The sequence below is a fragment of the Cydia pomonella genome, chromosome 10 (assembly GCF_033807575.1).
Source record: "Cydia pomonella isolate Wapato2018A chromosome 10, ilCydPomo1, whole genome shotgun sequence".
Classification (NCBI taxonomy): domain Eukaryota; kingdom Metazoa; phylum Arthropoda; class Insecta; order Lepidoptera; family Tortricidae; genus Cydia; species Cydia pomonella.
In genome coordinates, this window is record NC_084712.1 from 4,828,176 (window position 1) to 4,848,976 (window position 20,801).

General features: G+C 36.0%; 3 protein-coding genes across 3 annotated transcripts in view; all 3 read right to left on the reverse strand.

The window, feature by feature from the left end:
- LOC133521893 (uncharacterized) overlaps positions 1 to 20,801 on the reverse strand; it is a 97,713-nt gene that overhangs the window by 57,875 nt on the left and 19,037 nt on the right. The window lies entirely within an intron of this gene.
- LOC133521874 (uncharacterized) lies at positions 15,074 to 16,384 on the reverse strand. Its single transcript, XM_061856981.1, has one exon. The coding sequence runs from the start codon at positions 16,176 to 16,178 to the stop codon at positions 15,222 to 15,224; it is 957 nt and encodes a 318-aa protein (XP_061712965.1). The 5' UTR covers positions 16,179 to 16,384; the 3' UTR covers positions 15,074 to 15,221.
- LOC133521873 (uncharacterized) lies at positions 17,857 to 20,327 on the reverse strand. The gene has a single exon (XM_061856980.1). The coding sequence runs from the start codon at positions 20,169 to 20,171 to the stop codon at positions 19,020 to 19,022; it is 1,152 nt and encodes a 383-aa protein (XP_061712964.1). The 5' UTR covers positions 20,172 to 20,327; the 3' UTR covers positions 17,857 to 19,019.

Here is a 20,801-nt window from a genome sequence, read left to right on the forward strand (position 1 = left end):
CGGCTTGTACGGGCCCTCGTTTTTCCTCGTTTTTCGCTGCGGAGACCTGGACTATCCGAAAGACAGAGGAGAAGACGATAGACGCCCTAGAAATATGGTGCTGGAGGAAAATGCTGGGGATATCCTGGACCGAGTTTCGGACTAATGTCTCCATCCTTAAAGAACTCCGTATCAAGCAGCGCCTTCCGACTCTCGTAAAGACCCGCATACTCAGTTTTTTCGGTCACGTCTCGAGGAGGAACAACGACTCCATAGAGCGTCTAGTGGTGCAGGGTAGAGCAAACGGAAAAAGACCGCGCAAAAGGCCACCTATGCGATGGACTGACCAAATCAAATCTGCCATGAAGGGTCCCCTGAACGCATTTGCCAGAATGGCCCCCAACCGCGAAAAATGGCGAGAAATCGTACGGCAAGCAACATCTGCGCCTGATATCAGCAGTTGACCACGACGCTCTGCAAAGAGTACAACGACAAAGAAGAAGAAGACGTATCATATTTGTCTAAAATTTGGTTTGTTGGTACACACACAAGGGATAGTCTCTAGCTAGGTACGGGGTGCCACACTCGTCAGCGCGACGGCGATATTTTTTACCTTTTACCTAAAAATCTCAAATTTGTGTACGGGCTCAGCTCCTGTTTCGTCTTAAGCCTAAATTTAACAGATTCTGACTCACAGGGGGCTTTGAGCATGCTGTTGCGTTCGTTTTCAAATTTTGAAAAAAAAAAACTAGCCTAACAACACAATAAATGCTTGTTTTTCCGCATTCTTCACTATATCTCCCAGTCTCACTACTATCTGACCTTCTAACCCAGAGGGGAAAATATACCTTATTGGGGATACTCCATCTTCCTCATGATAATATATTTTACTTTACTGAAAAGCAATCGGTACATGTTACAAGATGCACATTGTTAAGAGCCGGGGTTAGAACCCACGACCATTGGTTTTAACATGAAGCTTTGTATATAATTTGTATTTTTATAATAAATCTGTTTTCTTGTTGACATTTTGTGGTATTGTATTGCTTTATTAATATGTTAATTGTCAAGATATTTTTTCATCCAGGACAATTGTCACATGCGTCACATGTACGTTTTTATGATAGATCTACATCGACGCAACTGCATGTCATTGTCAAAGAGCATATAATCACTACGTTTTAAGAGACGGGACTTCCATACTAGCGAGTGGAATCAGTTTGTTTCGCAAATCATTACCAAAATGTACGACAAAGAACTGTCAAAGAACCATAGGACCAACATAAGCGATTTAAATAGTGTAGTACGCTACACGCTTACGATTCTTATCGATATCGATAAAATGGGGAGGGTTAAAACATAGGCTCCTGTCTACAAATTCTGTACTCGAAATCAGGTTAACATCGAGTCCACATTTAAGTTGTATGTTATATAGTGGATAGTTCTTAATTGGACTACTATCTGGTCGGGCTTAATGTGGACCCGAATTATTTTAATACAGTTTTTAAGTCGTGTTTTTTTATTTTATTAAATGCTTGATTTTCATAATGATGTGCACATACATGTTTGAATAAATGTAACTTTTCTATGGGAAGATGTATCAGGTCTTCGTTCCCAACAAATTTGGCCCACTGCCTGCATCTGAAAACATACAGCCTTGGAAAACATGACTTTATCTACAGTTTATATTCCATGTGTTTGCTAATGAGATGATCAACTGATTATTTCGCGCTAATATGCATCTATAAATCATGTTTTTCGGCATCCAGTTATCAACAACCCTTTATCAATGCTTTAACTTTTTATGTATTTATATGTCTGTTAATCATGAGAACGGGTCTGGCCTTGTTGGCAGCGACCCTGCCTATGAAGCCGATGGTCCCAGGTTCAAATCCTGGAACGGGCATTTATTAGTGTGATGAGCATGAATATTTGTTCCTGAGACATGGGTATTTCCTATGTATTTATAAATACTTATAAATTAGGTCTATGTACATATATATATATATATATATATATATATATATATACATTATTACACAAACTGACTTAGTACTAAAGTATGAATGGCATGTGTTGTGGGTATATATATATACATATATTGTTGTCTAAGTACCCACAACACATGCCATTCATACTTTAGTACTAAGTCAGTTTATGTAATAATGTCCTATAATATTTCTTTATTTATCATAAAAACAGAGATTAATTTTCTTACATTTTAGGTTAATATATTAAATAATCACTAGATAAAAAAAATATGTTAACTAATGACCATTAATGCATAAGTAATAGATAATTTATGCATTATTAATCTTCGACGAATTAATTATGGTCATATTGCATGCTAGTTCTAAGGAAATTTCACATATTTAATTTAATTATTTACACTGATATACAAATAAAACTACAGTTATCGATAGTTATAGTACATCCCTTGTTCACATAGCTCTGCTGACCCAACATAAGGTCAGAAGTATCTAAAGCAATACTTACCAGTCTTCATCCAAGGGAAATTTCGCCATAAAATCCCTTTTTTCGTGATTTTCTCGAGTGGCTCGCTTGCCACATATTTCACACTTACTAAACCGTTTTCTCGCTGGCATTGTAACAAACTCGCTCTTTACTCTGATCACGGTTGACTATTTTCGATTTTTTCACTAAATAATAAAGAAATTACACGAAATACCCGAACAAAACATTGAAGCCTTCAAAACAAACAAAGCAATTAGGCTGACAGTAGACTTGATGTAAACTTGACAGAATAAATAGCACTGACGTTTTCTTTTTCTTCGTTGGCAATGATTTGCGAAACAAATTCCATACAAAACTTTTTTCTTCCTAGTTGCGTCAGCCTGATCGGAATTTGGCAGCTAACTCCATCTTGCGTCCAGTAGAAGAATCAAAATCGTACAGAAAAAACTACTCTCTGCCTTAGGATCCCCTTTTAAATGTCATAAATCCAAACATGGCAGCCATACCCATCGACAAAAAAGTCTACCGTTGATCTAATTTCATTTGACAGTTAACTAATACGTATTCGACACGCTTATATTTGACAACTAGAATCCTGACTAGAGCTGGGACTGCGTACCAAAAGTACGTCTCTGTTACTCGTACCAAAAGTACGTCTAAAATACCAGTTTTACGAGTATGACCCCCAATTTAGGCAGTTTACGTATTTGCCGTGCTTAGGCGTCTTACAAATAAGGATTATTTATACAAATATCGACTTATTATTTCGGTAAGGGTCGGAAATATGGTGACGTTTTGAGTGAAGGCTATGAATATATTGTCATATTTTTGTTATATATTATTACATTATTTTTAGATACAACAGACACCCAGACGACCATCTGTTAACAAAATTTTATTTTACCTAAAGTAACGGTAAGAATGGAGGTAGGAGGTGATAAAAGTTTCATATTTGTTTTATTTCAGAAATCAAAGTCCGTACTTTTAAATACTCTTCAAGCTAAAAGTAGTCTATTACAAATAACCTGTTCCAAAAACTATTCCGGTACAACGCCCCGCCTCTAGTGTGGATATTGTTCACTGACAGGTGGTGATAATAGCAATTCGACAAGTCACAATATTTCTCACATCAAATGGAAATCAACACGAAACGTCACTTTTAGCATGTCGAATAAGGGCCTTCTTGGGATTGTTCATTTCATGACGTGGTAATGGTTTCATGAGATGATAAACTTGGCCACATTTTGAAAAAGTCAAAACTAACTTAAATTTTAAAAAGGCATTTCATGAAATGATCAAATTTTATGATCTAGCCACACCAGATAGAATTGTGCCCTTAAAAATCCTCTGAGTTACGAAAACGTATGGCATTTCGGTATAAGTTTTATTTTCGCATTTATTTCACCCAGAATAAGCTCTTCAAACCAGCCGAATTTTACCAAATCTAAGGAAAAAAATAATGTAAAAATAAAAATATATACGGCCCATAAGTTGTGTGTAAAGTTGACGACGTAATACCTACGTCACGTTGACGTCCATTTTTATTACATACTGGGCTAAAACCTACTTCGTTCATTCGTGCGTGTGTTTACCTCTATCATTTACAGACGCAAGAGCAATACCGGAGGTAAATAGACAATTTTTGTTTTTCGCACTACTTAGTTCCCCTGGACATTTTTATATTATAATAAAAATTGACTGGTTCGAAGAACTCCTCATTCTGGGTGTGATAAATACGAAATCACTACTTGGCCCGAAAAAAAAATACAAAAAAGTATAATCGACTTCAAAAAGTATGTAAAATAAAATATCATCCCGTTTTATATGCGCTAGCATGATCCGTTTGAAGTCGGTGCCAAGCACATTTAACAAATCGGTACAGAAATCAAGAAGTTCTGAGGTAACATACATACAAAAAAATACGGTCGAATTGATAACCTCCTACTTAAAAGTCAGTAAAAAAATTGGTACCTATGTCATAACTATATGTATATACCTTTTCGTAACTCAGTCGAATTTTTTTTTTAGAACACAAAGTGTAATTGCGCTTATACAGAATAGAGAACTCCGTAGCCAAATTGTATCTAAAACTGAAGAAAAAAATCGACAAACAAACAAAAATGGGCCCAACTAATTTAATATGGCCAGTTACCAAAAACTGCCGAAAACAAAGTCCATTCCCGATATCGCCGCCAACACAAAGCCAAGAATAAGAATAAGACAAGTATTTTCGTACAAACCGCACTAGTGTTTGTCTAACTTTTTCCAGTTAAAGAACTCTTCAAACAATCCTAAACTTCTCGAACTGACAAGTGTTGGCTTTGTCAGTGTATTGTAAGTAGAAGAACAAAGTTCAACGGCCTGAGAACCTATACCTTTAGAAAATGCGTTAGGTGTGTTGAAAAAGTTAATTATTTTTTCACATCACCTATTCGGAAAAAAGGCTTTTTCTTTAAAGGATTCAAAATTGACCACCCTATAACAGAATTTATAGGACTATAGATACGCGATGAGGCTTTATATGAGTTTCAGTCTTGCCCGTTAAAGGGTTAAAACAGTCCCGTGGCTTAAATTATCACCACTCGTTGCGAATTTCCTACTTTTTCGCACTTGTATCGTAAATAACTATTGTACACACCTACGTACTCAAAGAGAAATGTAATAGTAGTCATATACATTTTTTTAAATAATTAATATTAAGGATTTGATAATACATCATTGTATTAACGTTAAAAAAACAGGTTCAATGCTTTTAAACGTTTGTACTGGAATACAATCATAATAATTATACGAATGCATTTTTGCAAGTTAATTAAGAGCAAATTTTTATCTTCAACTTTCACTTGGGAAAGTAAATTGTAATTACACATATATTGTGTAATTACCTTTACAATTGTATACGATATTTACTGATCTGTTAAAATATCTTCCGATTATTTAAAGTGAGAAAGTACTTATTTAGAAAACCACTATGTAGAAATGTATTTTGAATTCAATTAAAAAATGTGCCGTCTATTTTACATAATCCTCAAATTCAACACATTAATAACTTAATTCCTCCAAATTCCATAAGTATCTAGATCAAAGCTATAATTTACAACTATTATAGCCACTTGGGCTAAACTAATAATGATAGGTTCACACCGACGTTGCGCAACATTTCGTTTCGGATGCATGCGCACGCGGCGGCACACGCACAAAGTGCGCAATCCATTGTAATATAGACCTTATAAGCTATAAAATAAAGATTATAATCCATCAAGCATTTTACTGGACATGTTCTTAAAAACCAAGATATCCGAGGTCCGAGTTAAGCAAAAATATAACGTTTTCTTAAGGGCATAGTGTCTTTGAAGAATTTTGGATAAGTTGGTTTTAGCAATGAAGATTATACTGAAGAATTCCTATTAACAGGCATGAAAAAGCAATCCGTTGAAATTTGTAGCGCCAGTGAGACAAATTAAATCGTTTTATATGTAATAAGTACCGGAGGCAAGTCGTAAATCTGCTATTAAGTGTAAATAATATCTGCAGGTTTTTATAATTAAATCAGGGTTTTAAGACAAGAGTTAAGTGTGAGACAGCCAGTTTAAGTACTTGCGATAATTATTGAACATAATAACTATAATCATCAGAAATTCATATCTACTTTCTGCCTTTTCTTTATTTTTCAGGAAACAGTAAATTGTAGTAGTTGTGTTGTGTGTTGTCGCGTTATTTTCTGAAGTGAAATCATTTATTTTAGGCATCATAAAAAAAATCTAAATAATTATAACTTACGTAGCTGCATGCAATTAAAAGAAGTCTTAAATAACTCGGTAGTGATAAAACGGAGCGATTTAATTTAAAAATTCGTCGCATATACTCGTCGAGTCACTTGCAGACGTATCTGCTTATTCGGTTTTGGAGAATCCTATGGCTCGATGATGACTTGATGACAAATCTACCAGACTGGCTAGCGTTCGTGCTAGCAATCGATTGGTGGAAGTTCGTCAAAGGACAAGAACTCTCGAAAGCTTATTAAAGTGTTCAACAATTTCAACATCAAATTTGCTAAGGAGCTTCTATAGGACTCAAAATACACAAAACCTGTAAGTTGAACAAACACATATTTCAAATTGGAAAGAAACACGATGCGACATGCAGGTTTTGCCTTTTAAGGCATTAAGTCCGCCATTTGTACAATTTTATATCGTGCAATAAAGCTTAAATAAATAAATATAGACGCTAGATACCGTCGTTACTTACCGATCCAGAAAGATACAAGATATTGTCAATGTGTGTTATTATAGACCGCGGGCCAGGAGCATATTTCGTCAGTCATCGCCTCCCGGCTGATACTTTGTCAGATGATAGTTTAGATGCTGTTTTAAAGTAAAAAAAACCGTCAGCCGGTTCTATCGCGCTGGAATGACCGTCAGCTGTAAAATGAACATGTAAAAAATATCCGCCTTACCAATTTATGTGCGGCGAAGTGTGCGTAATGTGTAAATTGCGTAATCCGTTGATGGCTTTTCAAGCGTTTACGCCTGATGAAATGCTACATGCAAAGTTTCATGGTTTGTTATTGCTATCATAAAAGGTACTTATAGCGCTTATTTTTTACATGTTCATGCGACCAGCTGATTCTTACCACCGCGATATAACCGGCTGACGATTTTTTTAAGTAACAACAGCATCTGAACTATCATTTAACAAAATATCAAACGGGAGGCGATGACATTTTTTTTTGTTTTACGTCTACCCACCAACGGAGCGGCAGCTGACGTCCACGAGGGTTCATCATACCTAGGCGTTAACCACTACACGAGTTTTCAGCCGGGAGGCGATTGGTCATGGAAATTCTTCCTGGCTCGCGGTCTATTACGAGTAGGTGTCATTTGTCAAGTTGGTGAAATAGGTGTCAGAAACACTTGGTTACCAACATAACGAGGGTGTGCAATCCGGATCCGAAATGTATGATATTTTCCGGATCTGGATCGGGACAGGCGGATCATCTCATTCATTTCAGATCCGTCGTGCAAACCTTAAACACTTAAAAGATTGAATGTGTTCATCAGTCAGTAATGCATCAAAAATTGCCGTGATGCTGGTAGAATACCAATTATAGAAGATTTGATCGCCCGTGAAATGTGGCTCAGAGACAAGTGAGTGAGACATTGTAAGCGAAGCAAGAAAGTTGCTTAAAACGTGCGTGTTCCAATTGTGTCTAGATTCATTACTTATTTATGTATTCGTATGGCATCTTCGTCCAGCTGTTTATAAAATTACTAAGTTCTGTTTGCGACTTTGTCTGCGTGGGGTTAAGGATGACTCACGCTAGACCGGGCCGGGGCCGGACCGGAGCGTCTGACACATCATTTTCTAAGACGGCTGACCGGTGATCACGTGGTTCCATAGAAAACGAAGCGCCGTCATCGGCAGCTGCCTACGCGACGGACCCTTACACCGTAATATATGATTTTCTCTTTTATCTAAAGAGCGTTAGTATAATTCACGATATCTTAAATTCATTTTATTCTGATTATTAGCAAATCAAGTAAATTATAATGAAACCGATTGGTGGCCCACGCTTATAAAATTGTAAATTTTAATGCTGTCTCTGTATTAACCATTTAACAAACAAGTTTCAGTAGTTTAAGCTAAGCTATATGTGTATAATTGTATATGTTGTGTATTGACATTGCCCCTATAACGGTTAATTATTATTACTTCTATAGAAAAGCTCCGCTAAACACAGAATCTTGTCTTACTAATATCGGTTGATCCGGTCATTACCTCGTGCTCCAAATAGCTTGAATCAATCAACATTTAAATACTGACGCCTATTATTATTGCATACGAAAAGAACGTGAGACCAACATTCAGAAGAACCAGCTTCATGACCCGTAACAAACACACCCAGATTCCTTATTTGAAAACAAGGAATAAAATGGCCACGTCATACGGTACTTCCTCAAGAAAACTTCAGCAGGCGCTCATACCACGGCCACCTCGTTCGGAGTATAACCCATTGTGCAGTCACGGACTTAAATTGTTAAGCCATTTAGAGTTTACTTTACATTGGGAATTTCATTCCGTTAGTATTGACAACCAAATTAGCTTGAACCCTAAATAGATCAACAACAGAGCTGACGAACTTGCGCTGCAAGGCCAAACCCGAGATCCGAATAGGGCCGGTACTCGTAGCCCCCGGTCCAAACGCAGCGTGCTTCTTTGAGCAGCTGGGGGCCGATCAGACACTGACTAGTGCACACAAGTTTGACGTATTCCACTGTGTCTGGGTCGTCAATATAGAAAAGCCTACCCGTTTCATCGTGGCCGAGGTATGAATGTTCGACTTAGCACGCGATTAGAATAGGAACGCCGCTGATCGGGTTTGCCCACATAAGTACTATCTGTCTGTTTCCTATTATGTTTTGATTTAATTATGTTCTTGTTATGGAATCAAGATAATTGAGAAGTTGTTGACATCGGGGCTAGGTTGTACCGTTTATCGAACTTTGACGACACTCGTATTCGGTTCGGTTATATTGATCAAATTCTTTGGCGTGTTTAAGTTGCATATTTCACAACTTAATATTTTTTAGTTTTCTTTTTTCATATTGGTTTGGTAATAGTATTCTTAATTTAATGTTCAATCCAGTGATGGAAAGAAATATACGAATTATTTAAGATATTAAGATAATCGAATTCACACAAAAGGGAAAGGTTTAGGTTTGAATTTGTTTACTTATACAAGTTCATACTTCACGGTCCCTTATAGTGATTTTCCAGTGCCAGATTGGAACTAATCGTCCCTTTTTTTCGATCTCGGAACCGATTGGTGTCCAAAATTATATAAATAAATATCTCGACGGGAAGCCCCGAGATTAAGTTTTATATAAAATGGATATCGGCTACCGTAAAATTTGTTCGATAAAAATAGTATAAGGAAATGACAGATGAATAAGATTTTTATTAAGTACAGTTACTTAAAATGGTTGTATCTCGAATGACTAATACTATGCATACTACATAAGTGTATTATTATAACTATTATAAGTATAAAACTTAATGCTCTACCGGCTTTATAAGGTGTTCTATAAAGACTTTGGTCATGCACAATTGCCATTTATCAGTCTCAAATTACATCAAAATCATAACATTTGCGCGCGAACATTTCCAATCGATTTACCAACAAAATTATACCCTCTTAACGTCAATTTCTTAGCATTTGCGCGCACTACCCGTTATCTTATCAAAGCCTGTGGACAGGAACATGAAAATGAAAGCAACTAGAAAGCCCCATAAATCTCCGGTATGAACTCCACAAAAGGACAATCTAGTTTTTGTATATACCGTTCCGATTGCAGGCTAACGGGACGAGACCGGTCAGGGCGGTGAGCAGTTAATGTTAGACTTCAAGGACAGTCAAAAAGCCGGTTGGGAGAAGGAAATAATTAGGCGAATTTGAAAAGCTCGCGTGAAGCCGATATGAGACGAGAAAGGAGCAGTATGTACACACTCGTTCTCGGCCTGTCTCGGGGATTCCCGACCTCCAGCCGGTATAATAATAGAATTCTAAAAGTTAGCGTAATAAATTTGTTTTTATTTTACTACATAGATAAAGTTTCCGCGTAGATCTAAGCACTTATTCCACCATTAATCCAAAGATGCAATAAAATGACTTATTTTTTAGGTCTTTCTGGGTCTGCAAAAGAATCCTCTACAGCGCAGCGGCTGTATGACTTCATCATTTGTGGCAAACTTCTGCCCACTCAAAAAAGACTACTGATTATACTAATGTATGAACATAGGCTAGCCTACCTTCGTGATTATTATAATTCTTAAGCTCTTGCCGCTCTTATAAATTTTTGTTTGTTTGGTAGAGATCCTAGAATTCTAACAAACAATAAGAAAATTTGGTTACTCCACCGACAAGAGCATATTGATGATGATTGATGAGCATATAGCTCTTAAATAATATTGATGATGATGAATCAAAATGTAAAGACACTTCATCAAAAAAATGTGTTCCAAGAAAGTTAGGCGGTAGGAAGTAACGTTCTAGATATCTGGAGAACTTTTCTATCCCATCGCAGTGAAACTCTGCACATGTTTAGCACACGTACCAAGCGCAACTAGCGCAAGTACAACTGCTATGTACCGTGACAAATGATTCATAATAAACGATTTGCCATCCCTATTGTATTGTCGACCAACCCGCCAGGCCACGACTTTCCTCGAAGTCGACCCCTTTCCATATTCATAAACCAATGTAGCTGAACAAGTGACAAAAACAAGAACTACCTACGAGTAAACACAGACCCCTAGTTCAGTCGGTAGTAACCATGTCTACGAAGGAGGGTCCCTATTTCGAATCCTAGGGCATTTATTTGTGTGTTTATTATAAATGTTTGTTCATGTATAAATATTTATATATAACTATATTTTATTTAAATACTTAAGTAGGTCGCAAGATTAGAGGGAATTAAGTAAATATCTAGCTTTAAGTAACGTAACGTAATCATGTTTTTTTTTTATTCGGGATGCTTTCTGCCTAAAATACATAGGTTAATTGACTTATCTACTAAATGCGAATTACAAGCTTCCACATATGTTAACGGCACCAATCATGGGACATTTAAGAGAAAATTTGGAGTATTTTTGATATTTCACCGACATCTGTAAAAATTCTACCGCGTTATGCTTTAAAAGTTGAATGTCCAATTCGTCCTTTATGTTTTTTATGTATTGAATGAAAGCTACTGCAATTGGTTTTAATATGATTAACCAATTAAAACTATGGTTTTTTGCTCCAGTGATGGGATGTATGGCGCCATTAATTTTCAAACTAACAAATATCAATGAAAAATTAAACTTAACAGTTCTTTGGCTCTTGTTTATGGTAAAATAACACTAGACCCTACTCATAGTGTTGTGTTCCTGCCGGTGAGTAAGGTTGCTAGAGCCCAACGAGGGTAGGGAGGGGGTTAGGGTCGGCAACGCGCATGTAACTCCTGTGGAGTTGCAGGCGTACATAGGCTACGGATACTGCTTACCATCAGGCGGGCCGTATGCTTGTTTGCCACCGACGTAGTATAAAAAAATGTTGCCAGCGATTAAAAACTGATGGTAAATACTTGTTTCACAGGATTTGTCCATACCACCCCATTACTGGTGCCTGTTCCATTATAGGGGTGTTTACTATATACAAATATGTTATGTTCATTATTAATTTCATAATATGTGCTGTACAGTAAGACGATATAATAATCACCGACACTTATTTTAATATAGGTGCGTAGGTATATATTAAGCACTTAATTTATATATAAAAGAGATTTACACCATCTGCACGCATTTTAAATACATTGCTTAAGTCATAATTGCAACGTTTTATAGTCGTCTTACGTTAATGAATATATTGATATAATCCATGGACTACTGATAGGAGATATTCCAGTGTTCCTTAAGGGGGGGCTACGGCTAACGCATTATTATAGTTTTATCAAGCCATGAAAAATTCACACGAAAACCAGACTAGGTATATTTGAAAGGGCAGACTACAACCATAACCTGAAAAGGTTAAAATTGGCTTAAAAAGGAATAATATTATGGGGCAAATTTATTACACAGCTGGACCTAGTCCCACAGTAATTTTTCACCGCCATTGACTCGATATACAGTCAGTATATTTCGTGCCCCACACAGCACGACTTCATATCAAGTCGTGGTTTTGGTCAGATTTGTATACGTACAATTTTTGACGTGGTGTTAATGACACTTTATTACTTCACTAGCGACCCGCCCCGCCTTCGCACGCACTTCGCACTTAATACACATATAAACCTTCCTCTTGAATCACTCTATCTATTAAAAAAAACCGCATCAAAATCCGTTGCGTAGTTTTAAAGACCTAAGCATACATAGGGACAGACAGCGGAAAGCGACTTTGTTACACTATGTAGTGATTGATGAGGCGGCGAAACGGTTAAAGGCTCGATAAACTTGCTTGCTTGATAGATACATGTCTGATTTTCATTTATTTTCAGTTGTATATCGTTACCCTGCATAGAAGTATAATATATACACTTTATAAAACAAAGTCCCGCGCCGCGTCCGTCCGTCTGTATGTTCACTATAAACTCAAAAACAACTGGACGGATTTTCATGCGGTTTTTACCTTTCAACAGTTTCAATACAGTGATTCTTAAGGAAAGTTTAGGTGTATAATTTGTTAAGAATTTGCGGCGGGTCGCTAGTTGTATGTAGTATAAAATAACTCGTGATATAGCCGAGGAATTTGACGAGCAAAATTTTAACAGAAGTATATTTTCAGAGTAATTGAGATAAAAGATAAAATCCCGCGGATGGCCTTCGCGAGGGATTTTATCTTTTTGACGACCTGCCTGGCCTAGTGAGTACTGACCCTGCCTATGAAGCCGATGGTTCTGGGTTCTTATCCTGGTAAGGACATTTATTCGTGTGATGAGTATGGATATTTGTTCCTGAGTCATGGGTGTTTTATACGTATTTAAGTACATATTTATAAATATTTATATATTACATATATCGTTGTCTAAGTACCCTCAACACAAGCCTTATTGAGTTTACTGTGGGACTTAGTCAATTTGTGTAATAATGTCCTATCATATTTATTTATTTATTTCCGTCTACACCTACACTAGCGCCCCTAGCGGCGAAATTGAACATGTTAGCCCTCATTATATCCTGTCGAAAAAATCACACGGCGTGCCATATCTTTGGTTTCCAATGTTTCCATCTTATTTCCTGGCCTTACGCCCCCTTTTAAAGACTAAAATAACTTACCTTTAGCGGATATTATAATATACTTAGAGTAAGCCGTAAGCAAATTTAATGACCATTCACGTCTACCTAAATTACTGTGGGACTGAATACCCTATTCCGTTAACTTATATGACCAAAGCCGTAATTATTTAACATCAGTCTTTTGTATTTATAGCGGTTTAAGACTAGAGTATTTTTATGCGCGTATACGGCCGTTTCGAAACTCTGGACGCTCGTATACGAGCTTACACCGGCATGATGCATGTCAACTCGCACGGTACGAGCTTGTGCGAGCTTATTAACGCGACAACGCGCGTACGATCACGGGAGTGTATATGCTCTTACGCGCCCTTCTAAAAACGAGCTTATACTCTCGTATAAAACGCTAATCTGAAACCGCCCTTAGGCCTGGGTATGAATATGGCTTTCAGAATCACGGACATTCGTTATCAGATATATCGGAGCGGCCACGGTGCTCAAAAATATCTGAACATGCACTTTAAAGGTATACGTATTTCAGAAACATAAATTATTTCTGAGATACGGAAACAGTTGCGGGTAAACAGAAACACTATTGTTTATCGCCAAGTTCATTGTAGACCGTACACACTATGTGAACTGAAACAACATACAAACATATCTGTAAACATCTGCACAGTGTTTCAGAAACAGTGTAAGTATCCAAAAAAATGTGTATAGTGAATATGCACTTTAACGTCTTAATAATAGAGGCTTTTTTCAGATATCTGTGAGCACCTTGGCCAGATCAAGTTGTAAGTTGTAGCTGATTTTATCGTCTAACTAACCAACGGAAGTTGGTCTCTCTTGCTATTTTCGTATTTTAAAGGACGACTCACGCTTAAACGGTCGGGGTCTGGGTCGAAGCAACCGACACTTCGTATTCTATGACAGGTGACCGATGATCACGGCGTCTTGCTACGGCTAACAAGCGACCCAGATCTTCCAACCTAGAGGGCAAGGTATTCCTCATTGGGATTAGTCCGGTTTACACAGGATGTTATTCTTCACCGAAAAGCGACAGGACTTTGATGTTATTAAATATACATAATTGGGATATTTAATACATACCTAAGTTCCGTAAAAGCCAATTATGTCTAATCAATATTAATTAATAATTATTAATAGTATTTTCAAGTTTGTATTAGAAATGAAAATTGCTTCGCGGCCATTGCACCACGACGTTGACATTCAACACAAGTCGAGCAGGATTCGTGGGAATATTTAATATGCTGTATGTGCAAAGCTGGTACATATCTGATAGGCTAGGGAACCCCACTAGCCGATATGCCGTGCCAGCTAGCGTGCAGCATTTGTTAGAGATTGCGTTATCTCCAGTGTTGAAATTTAAAACTCATGGGCAATGATCGCGGTTTTGTTTGCCACTCGGGGAAAATGACTTAAATTTTATTTTATTCAGTGTATTTTATATAGTTATTTGTACAACAAGAGAGCAAAGTTTGATATTTCTTCGAGTGCTTGTTTTGAGTCCCGTGCAAGCGAAAGATTCTATAATAGATTCTATAATCTAATTTAGAATCTTGAGCGCAGTAAGGGACTCAAAAGCGCACGAGATGTAAATAACTTTGATCTCGTGTAGTACACAAAATTTTTCACGTCAGTCAGCCATCAAAAAATACAACCTGAAAAAATGTAATCCGTCTTCATCACTATTTCACTCATGTTTTCTGAAGGTATTCTAACAATTAACTTTAATTACCGCAATAAAACAAAACGAAAGAAATTTCAATAAAATGATACGAAAATAATGAATTAACGAACATCAATTGACAGTTCAATCGTCAATTTTTTTTTTTTTTTTTTTTATTTATTACGAGCATTGGCAACTAGGCCATCAGCTCAAGCATGAAATACAAAAGTAACATAAGTACTTATAACTAATTCACATAAAAATGAGACACGAATCTAATAGTTACATGAGATATTTACAATATTTACAAACTACCTATAGTATGAGTAACAAATTGATAGATTACAGGATATAATTGTGGATATTTCATAAGGCCCTGTACTGAATTTGGCAGAACTTGCAAACCAGTATCCATACACATAGCAACAAACAATAACCTTTGTAAATTAAATGAAGGACAATGGAAAAAAATATGTTCAAGATCACATACATCAAAATTACAATGTGCACAAACAGCAGAATCACTTAGCTCTAATCTAAAAAGATGTGCGGGAAAACGAGCATGACCAATGCGCAATCTACATATAGTTGTAATAAATGCCCTTTCTACATATTTTCTTTGGTATTCAAACCACGACTTGGAGCTGGGTGCCGGGACTATTTCTGCAAGCCATTTCCCTTTGACTTCTTTGGATTTAGACCATGAGTTATTCCAACGTCTAATCATAAGTTCTTTAACAAAAGGTACTAAATCGGATTGAGGTACTTTTAAATCACAAACTTGTATATCTTCTGTAGATTTGGCAAGCTTGTCTACTAGTTCGTTGCCAAAAATTCCTGAATGTCCCGGAACCCAGCAAAATTCAACAGTAATATTTCTATTCAACAAAGAACTTAAACAACTTCTCAACTTATAAATTAAATAATTTACAGATGCACTTACACATTTACTTTTAAGCGCTTGTAAAGCGCTCATCGAATCAGATAGAATCAAAAACTTATTTTTAGTTATATAATAATTACGAATATGTTCTAAAGCATAAATTATGCCTAATACTTCAGCCGAAAATACTGAAAAATAACTACTACATTCAAAAACTTTTCCTATGTTCAAAAAAGAGTCAAAAAATGCAAAACTGGTCCTATCTTTAGTTTTAGAGCCGTCAGTATATAACTTAACAAAATCAGTCTTATCATCAAGAAACTCCAAAAAGTCATATTTCGATTCAAATTTGACCAGTTCAACAACCACGTCTCGCATAATATCATTGTAATCATGTTCAAAACAGGGAAGCAAATTAGACCTATACACTATATCTTGAAATTCAAAGTTTAAATAAGTTATAACATCACTTATGGAAGAAGAATTAGGAAACGGTATTAAATTATAATTTGGAATATTGATATTATTTAAGTATCTATAAATTACTTCGTTACCACGACTAACTAATTTAAGAACATACTTGTCAGTGATGTAACATCTGCGTACAAATAAAGGAACAATGCCAGCCTCTATTTCCAGAGAATTAATTGGAGATGACATCATAGCCCCCGTAATAATTCGTAGGGCCCTATTTTGGATAATATCTAGTTTCCTTAAAAGATGGGTATTCGCATCAGCAAAAAACATACAACCATAGTCAAAATGACTTCTAATTGTCGCGATATATATTGTTTTAAGGACCTTAGGGTCTGCACCCCATTTTACTCCAGTTAACGACTTCAATATGTTTACACCCAGTTCAGCTCTTTTAGAAATTGAATCAATATGAGTTTTCCAAGAAAGATCATAATCAAGAAATAGGCCAACGTATTTGACAAAAGACTGAGCAGGAATAACGTTAGAATTGTATAAAACTTGAGGATAATGTAATCCATTTTGAGAAAAGAGAATTACAGAACTTTTGGAAACATTAACCTCAAGTTTTAGCGAATTTGTTAATATGCAATGAATATTACGCAGACAACTGTTTATAATAGATTCACCATTTTTTATGTCATTACAATTTACATATAAAACCAAATCATCAGCGTAAAATAAGTGCTTAACAGAAGACGGAATTTGTTTCATGAAACAAACCAAACTTAGAATGAATATAAGAGGAGATAATACAGAACCTTGAGGAGTACCCTTTGTAGAAACTTTAGAACCTATTAATGTAGATTTATTAACTTTTAGAGTTACAGATCGATTGTTTAGAAAATTGAATAACCAGCGTAAAATATGACCAGGAAACCCTAATAAAGATAAACTTTTAATAAGGTATGCGTGATCTATGTTATCAAACGCCCCTTTGATGTCTAAAAAAACCGCCAAAGTATATTGATTAGAAAGAAAATTGTTCTTAATATCCCCAATTAAACAACTTAAGTTATCTATCGTGCTTTTACCTTTCCGAAAACCATATTGAGTACTTGGAATGACTTTGCTATTTTCTGTAAACCACTCAAGTCTATTTTTTAAAATGGTTTCAAAAACTTTCGCAAAGCAAGACGTTAAGGAAATTGGCCTATATGACTCAACACAATTAGAATCCTTATAAGGTTTTAGTATCGGGACGACATGTTGCATTTTCCACGTTGGGGGAATACAATTACTTTGCCACAAATCATTAAATATTTTACAGAGTATTGTCTTGGCATGAAGAGGTAAGTTTTTAATTACTTTGTAAGAAATTAAGTCAGGACCAGGTGAAGTTTCTTTTTTATTTTCTAATGCGGCTAAAAATTCACTAATAGAAAATGGGTTGACCATCCATTGAGCCTCCGGGCAGCCACGATTTTCAAAGTAATCATTAAGGTCACTGTTTGATACTTGATTATTTTCGGAAACAATTCTGTCTAAAAACAATGTCACATTATCAGGATTTTGAAAAAAATTTGAAGATGAAGAAACGGTATTCAGTTTTGCATGTTTAAATCTACGTATATGATCCCAAATAATTTTACTCGATGTCATACGATTAAAGGAGGAACAAAGATTCAACCAACTCACGCGTTTAATTTCAAATAATGTTCTTTTCTTTAGAGCATCTAGTTTTTTGTATATAATGTAATTCTCCATAGAAGGATATTGTTTGTAAGATCGTAAGGCAATTTTAGCTTGTAAAACTACACGGTCACATTCATCATTCCACCACGGGGTAGCTTTTAAGGATTTATTTGTGTGATGGTAACACTTTTTAGGAAATGTCATTAATATGTCATGCAAAATACTCAAATACTTCTTATAGTTTTCTAGAGGGTTATTTACAAATTGAAAAACTTCAAATTTATCATCACATAACTTGTTAAACTTAGACCAGTCAAGCTTTTTAAAATTTACCTTAGCTAGCGAATTATCATCTTGTTGAAGATTAATACCTGGACCCTTAAATAAGTTATTAGAATAATATGTATGAGTGGGCGAGTCAAAAACCACACTAATGAGCAAAGGGAAGTGATTACTACTAAGAAGATCATCAAGAACAAATACCGAACAACTAGAACTAAGAGCTCGGGATGCGAATACCAAATCCAGAACATTACCTTGTTGGCCAAACGGAGCAAAAGTGGTGATAGTGCCATCATTTAAACAAATTAAGTCAGAATTCTCCACATAAGCATGAAGAGCTTTACCCCTTCCATCATTGACTCTTGAACTCCAAGATGAGTGATGTGCGTTGAAGTCACCTATTATCAAACGATTATTACTTACAAATTTTGAACATGTATCTTTCAATGAATCTATAGTAAACTTACCATTTGGAGGTGGAGGAGCGTATACACATAACAAATCTAGAGAAAAATTATGAATGTTAATATTAATTAATATATTTTGAAAATGGTACTGTGATAAAGTGTTGACAATACTGAACTTGTATTTGGAACGAATTGCAATTGCAACACCACCATGGGGATGGTTTGAGTCTCTTCTAATTACAGTAAACCCAGGCAATTTGATAATTTTGCTAGGGGTCAGCCAAGTTTCATTAAATAGTATAATGTCGACACTTTCATCACAGCCATGCAAAAAATGTATAAGTTGACCTAGTTTTGGAAATAGACTTCTGGAGTTCCAATGAAGTATTTTTAATTGTTTGATACCCAACCTGTCCATAATTTAAGTGGTAAAACTTGTTACAAGCAGCTCTTTAATCATTTGGGAGGATATTGGTAAAGGACCAGAGGAAGTATTATTGACTTCTCTTTTTTTCATTAATTCTACAATTGTTTTGGTGATTGCATTAAGGACAATATCAGAATTAATAATGTCAGCAATCATAGCACGTCCGTGAGGTGTTTTAGCAGGTGTTTTTAAAATCTTACTATTTGGATTAGTACTATTATTAGGTGTAACAGCTATTGCAGCTGCAGTTGCATAAGAGAATTTGCCATTTATCTTGTTCTTAATTTGTGCAATTTTTTCTGCCTTCACTTTACAGGTATAAGAAACTGCCGAATGGGGTCCACTACAGTTTGAGCACTTGAAGACTGATGGTGTGGTACATTCTTTGTAAAAATGACCCGCCGAACAAATGGAACATACTTGAGTGCTTTTACAAGCTCCACTGCCATGTCCAAATTTATAACATCTGAAGCACTGAAGCAGAGGTCTGATGTATTCCTGTACAGGCATCCAGATATGGTCATAGATTACGTGGTCGGGTCTAGACGAGGCCATAAATGTAACCAGGACGGTTGGGAGAGGTTTGAATTGCCCATCGTCCTGTTTTTTGGTAAAGCGCTTTACACCAAGAATCATACAACTCGCTTTTAAGTCCTCGAGCAATGTCTCCTCACTAAGATCCACAGGAGCACGAATAATTCCTTGGCACTCTATGCTGTCATATGGAATTGTTGCTTTCCAATTATTTTCTTGTAGTACAGGTTTGTTTAGCAAAAATGCATTTGCATCCTTGGCACATCCGAAATAAACTTTAACATAAAAGTTACCAGCCGCCTTTACATATTGCACCCCCAAAATCTCTTTTAATATTCCATTAACTTTGAGGATGTCCATGGGGACTTTATGAGTCAGTTCATTAGAAGCAGATTGTAGTAGTACAGGATACTCTTTTTTTGTCAAATCTTCATATATGGGGTTGTGGTCTTTGAAGAGACCGCGACGACTTCGTATGTATGTCATTTTTTGCTTACATGATGTGACTTCTGTATCAGAAACATCTTTATTTCTTCTTTTTGTTGAAGTTTTGGCGGTTTCTGTTTCCATGGGGGAGGGGCCGCCGCCCGCACCCCCGCCTCCTGGCCTCATTCAACGAGTAGAATCAGAAATTTAATCTAACATTAAATTTAATAATAAATGAGCAAATATATCTCGGTTTTGTCAGTAAAAAAGGACTTAAAACACTATAATTAAAATATTTTCAAAAATGCCGCCTAGTATTTTCGGTTTCCCGCCCTTTTTTTCTTCAATCGTCAACTTTTTTTTGTTAAAAAAAAAACTTTGTAAGATACGGTCCGAATTGCGGATACTACTATTTGTCAACTATAGTAGAGATCGTTAAAAATCGTTAAGTAGAATTATTTACTGCGTAACAATTGCGTAAATTTGTATAAGTATATTGTTTTGATTGTATAATAAAATACGTGAAATATGGGTATTTTTATTAAATTTTAAACTTTTATTTCATTAATTAATTATTACGAATGAAGACTATCGTAGGGTGTTTTGGAACGATGCGGTCTGACTTATTTCGGGGGTCTATTATAAACCGTCAATATATCGTTGAATTACGTATGCACTTTTTGTCTCTTTCTTTTTGCTAATGACGTGAAAGGGACAAAGACAATAGAATCCAAATACTTCGAACTTGTATTAGGCCCCGCACGTTGAAATGACATTCGAATATGAAGGTCACTTGAATGCTATTTTGTCTCACTC

What these genes read in the sequence shown, in the direction of transcription:
- LOC133521873 (XM_061856980.1), bottom strand. Translation starts at nt 20,171, where the DNA reads ATGAGGCCAGGAGGCGGGGGTGCGGGCGGCGGCCCCTCCCCCATGGAA.
- LOC133521874 (XM_061856981.1), bottom strand. Translation starts at nt 16,178, where the DNA reads ATGCGAGACGTGGTTGTTGAACTGGTCAAATTTGAATCGAAATATGAC.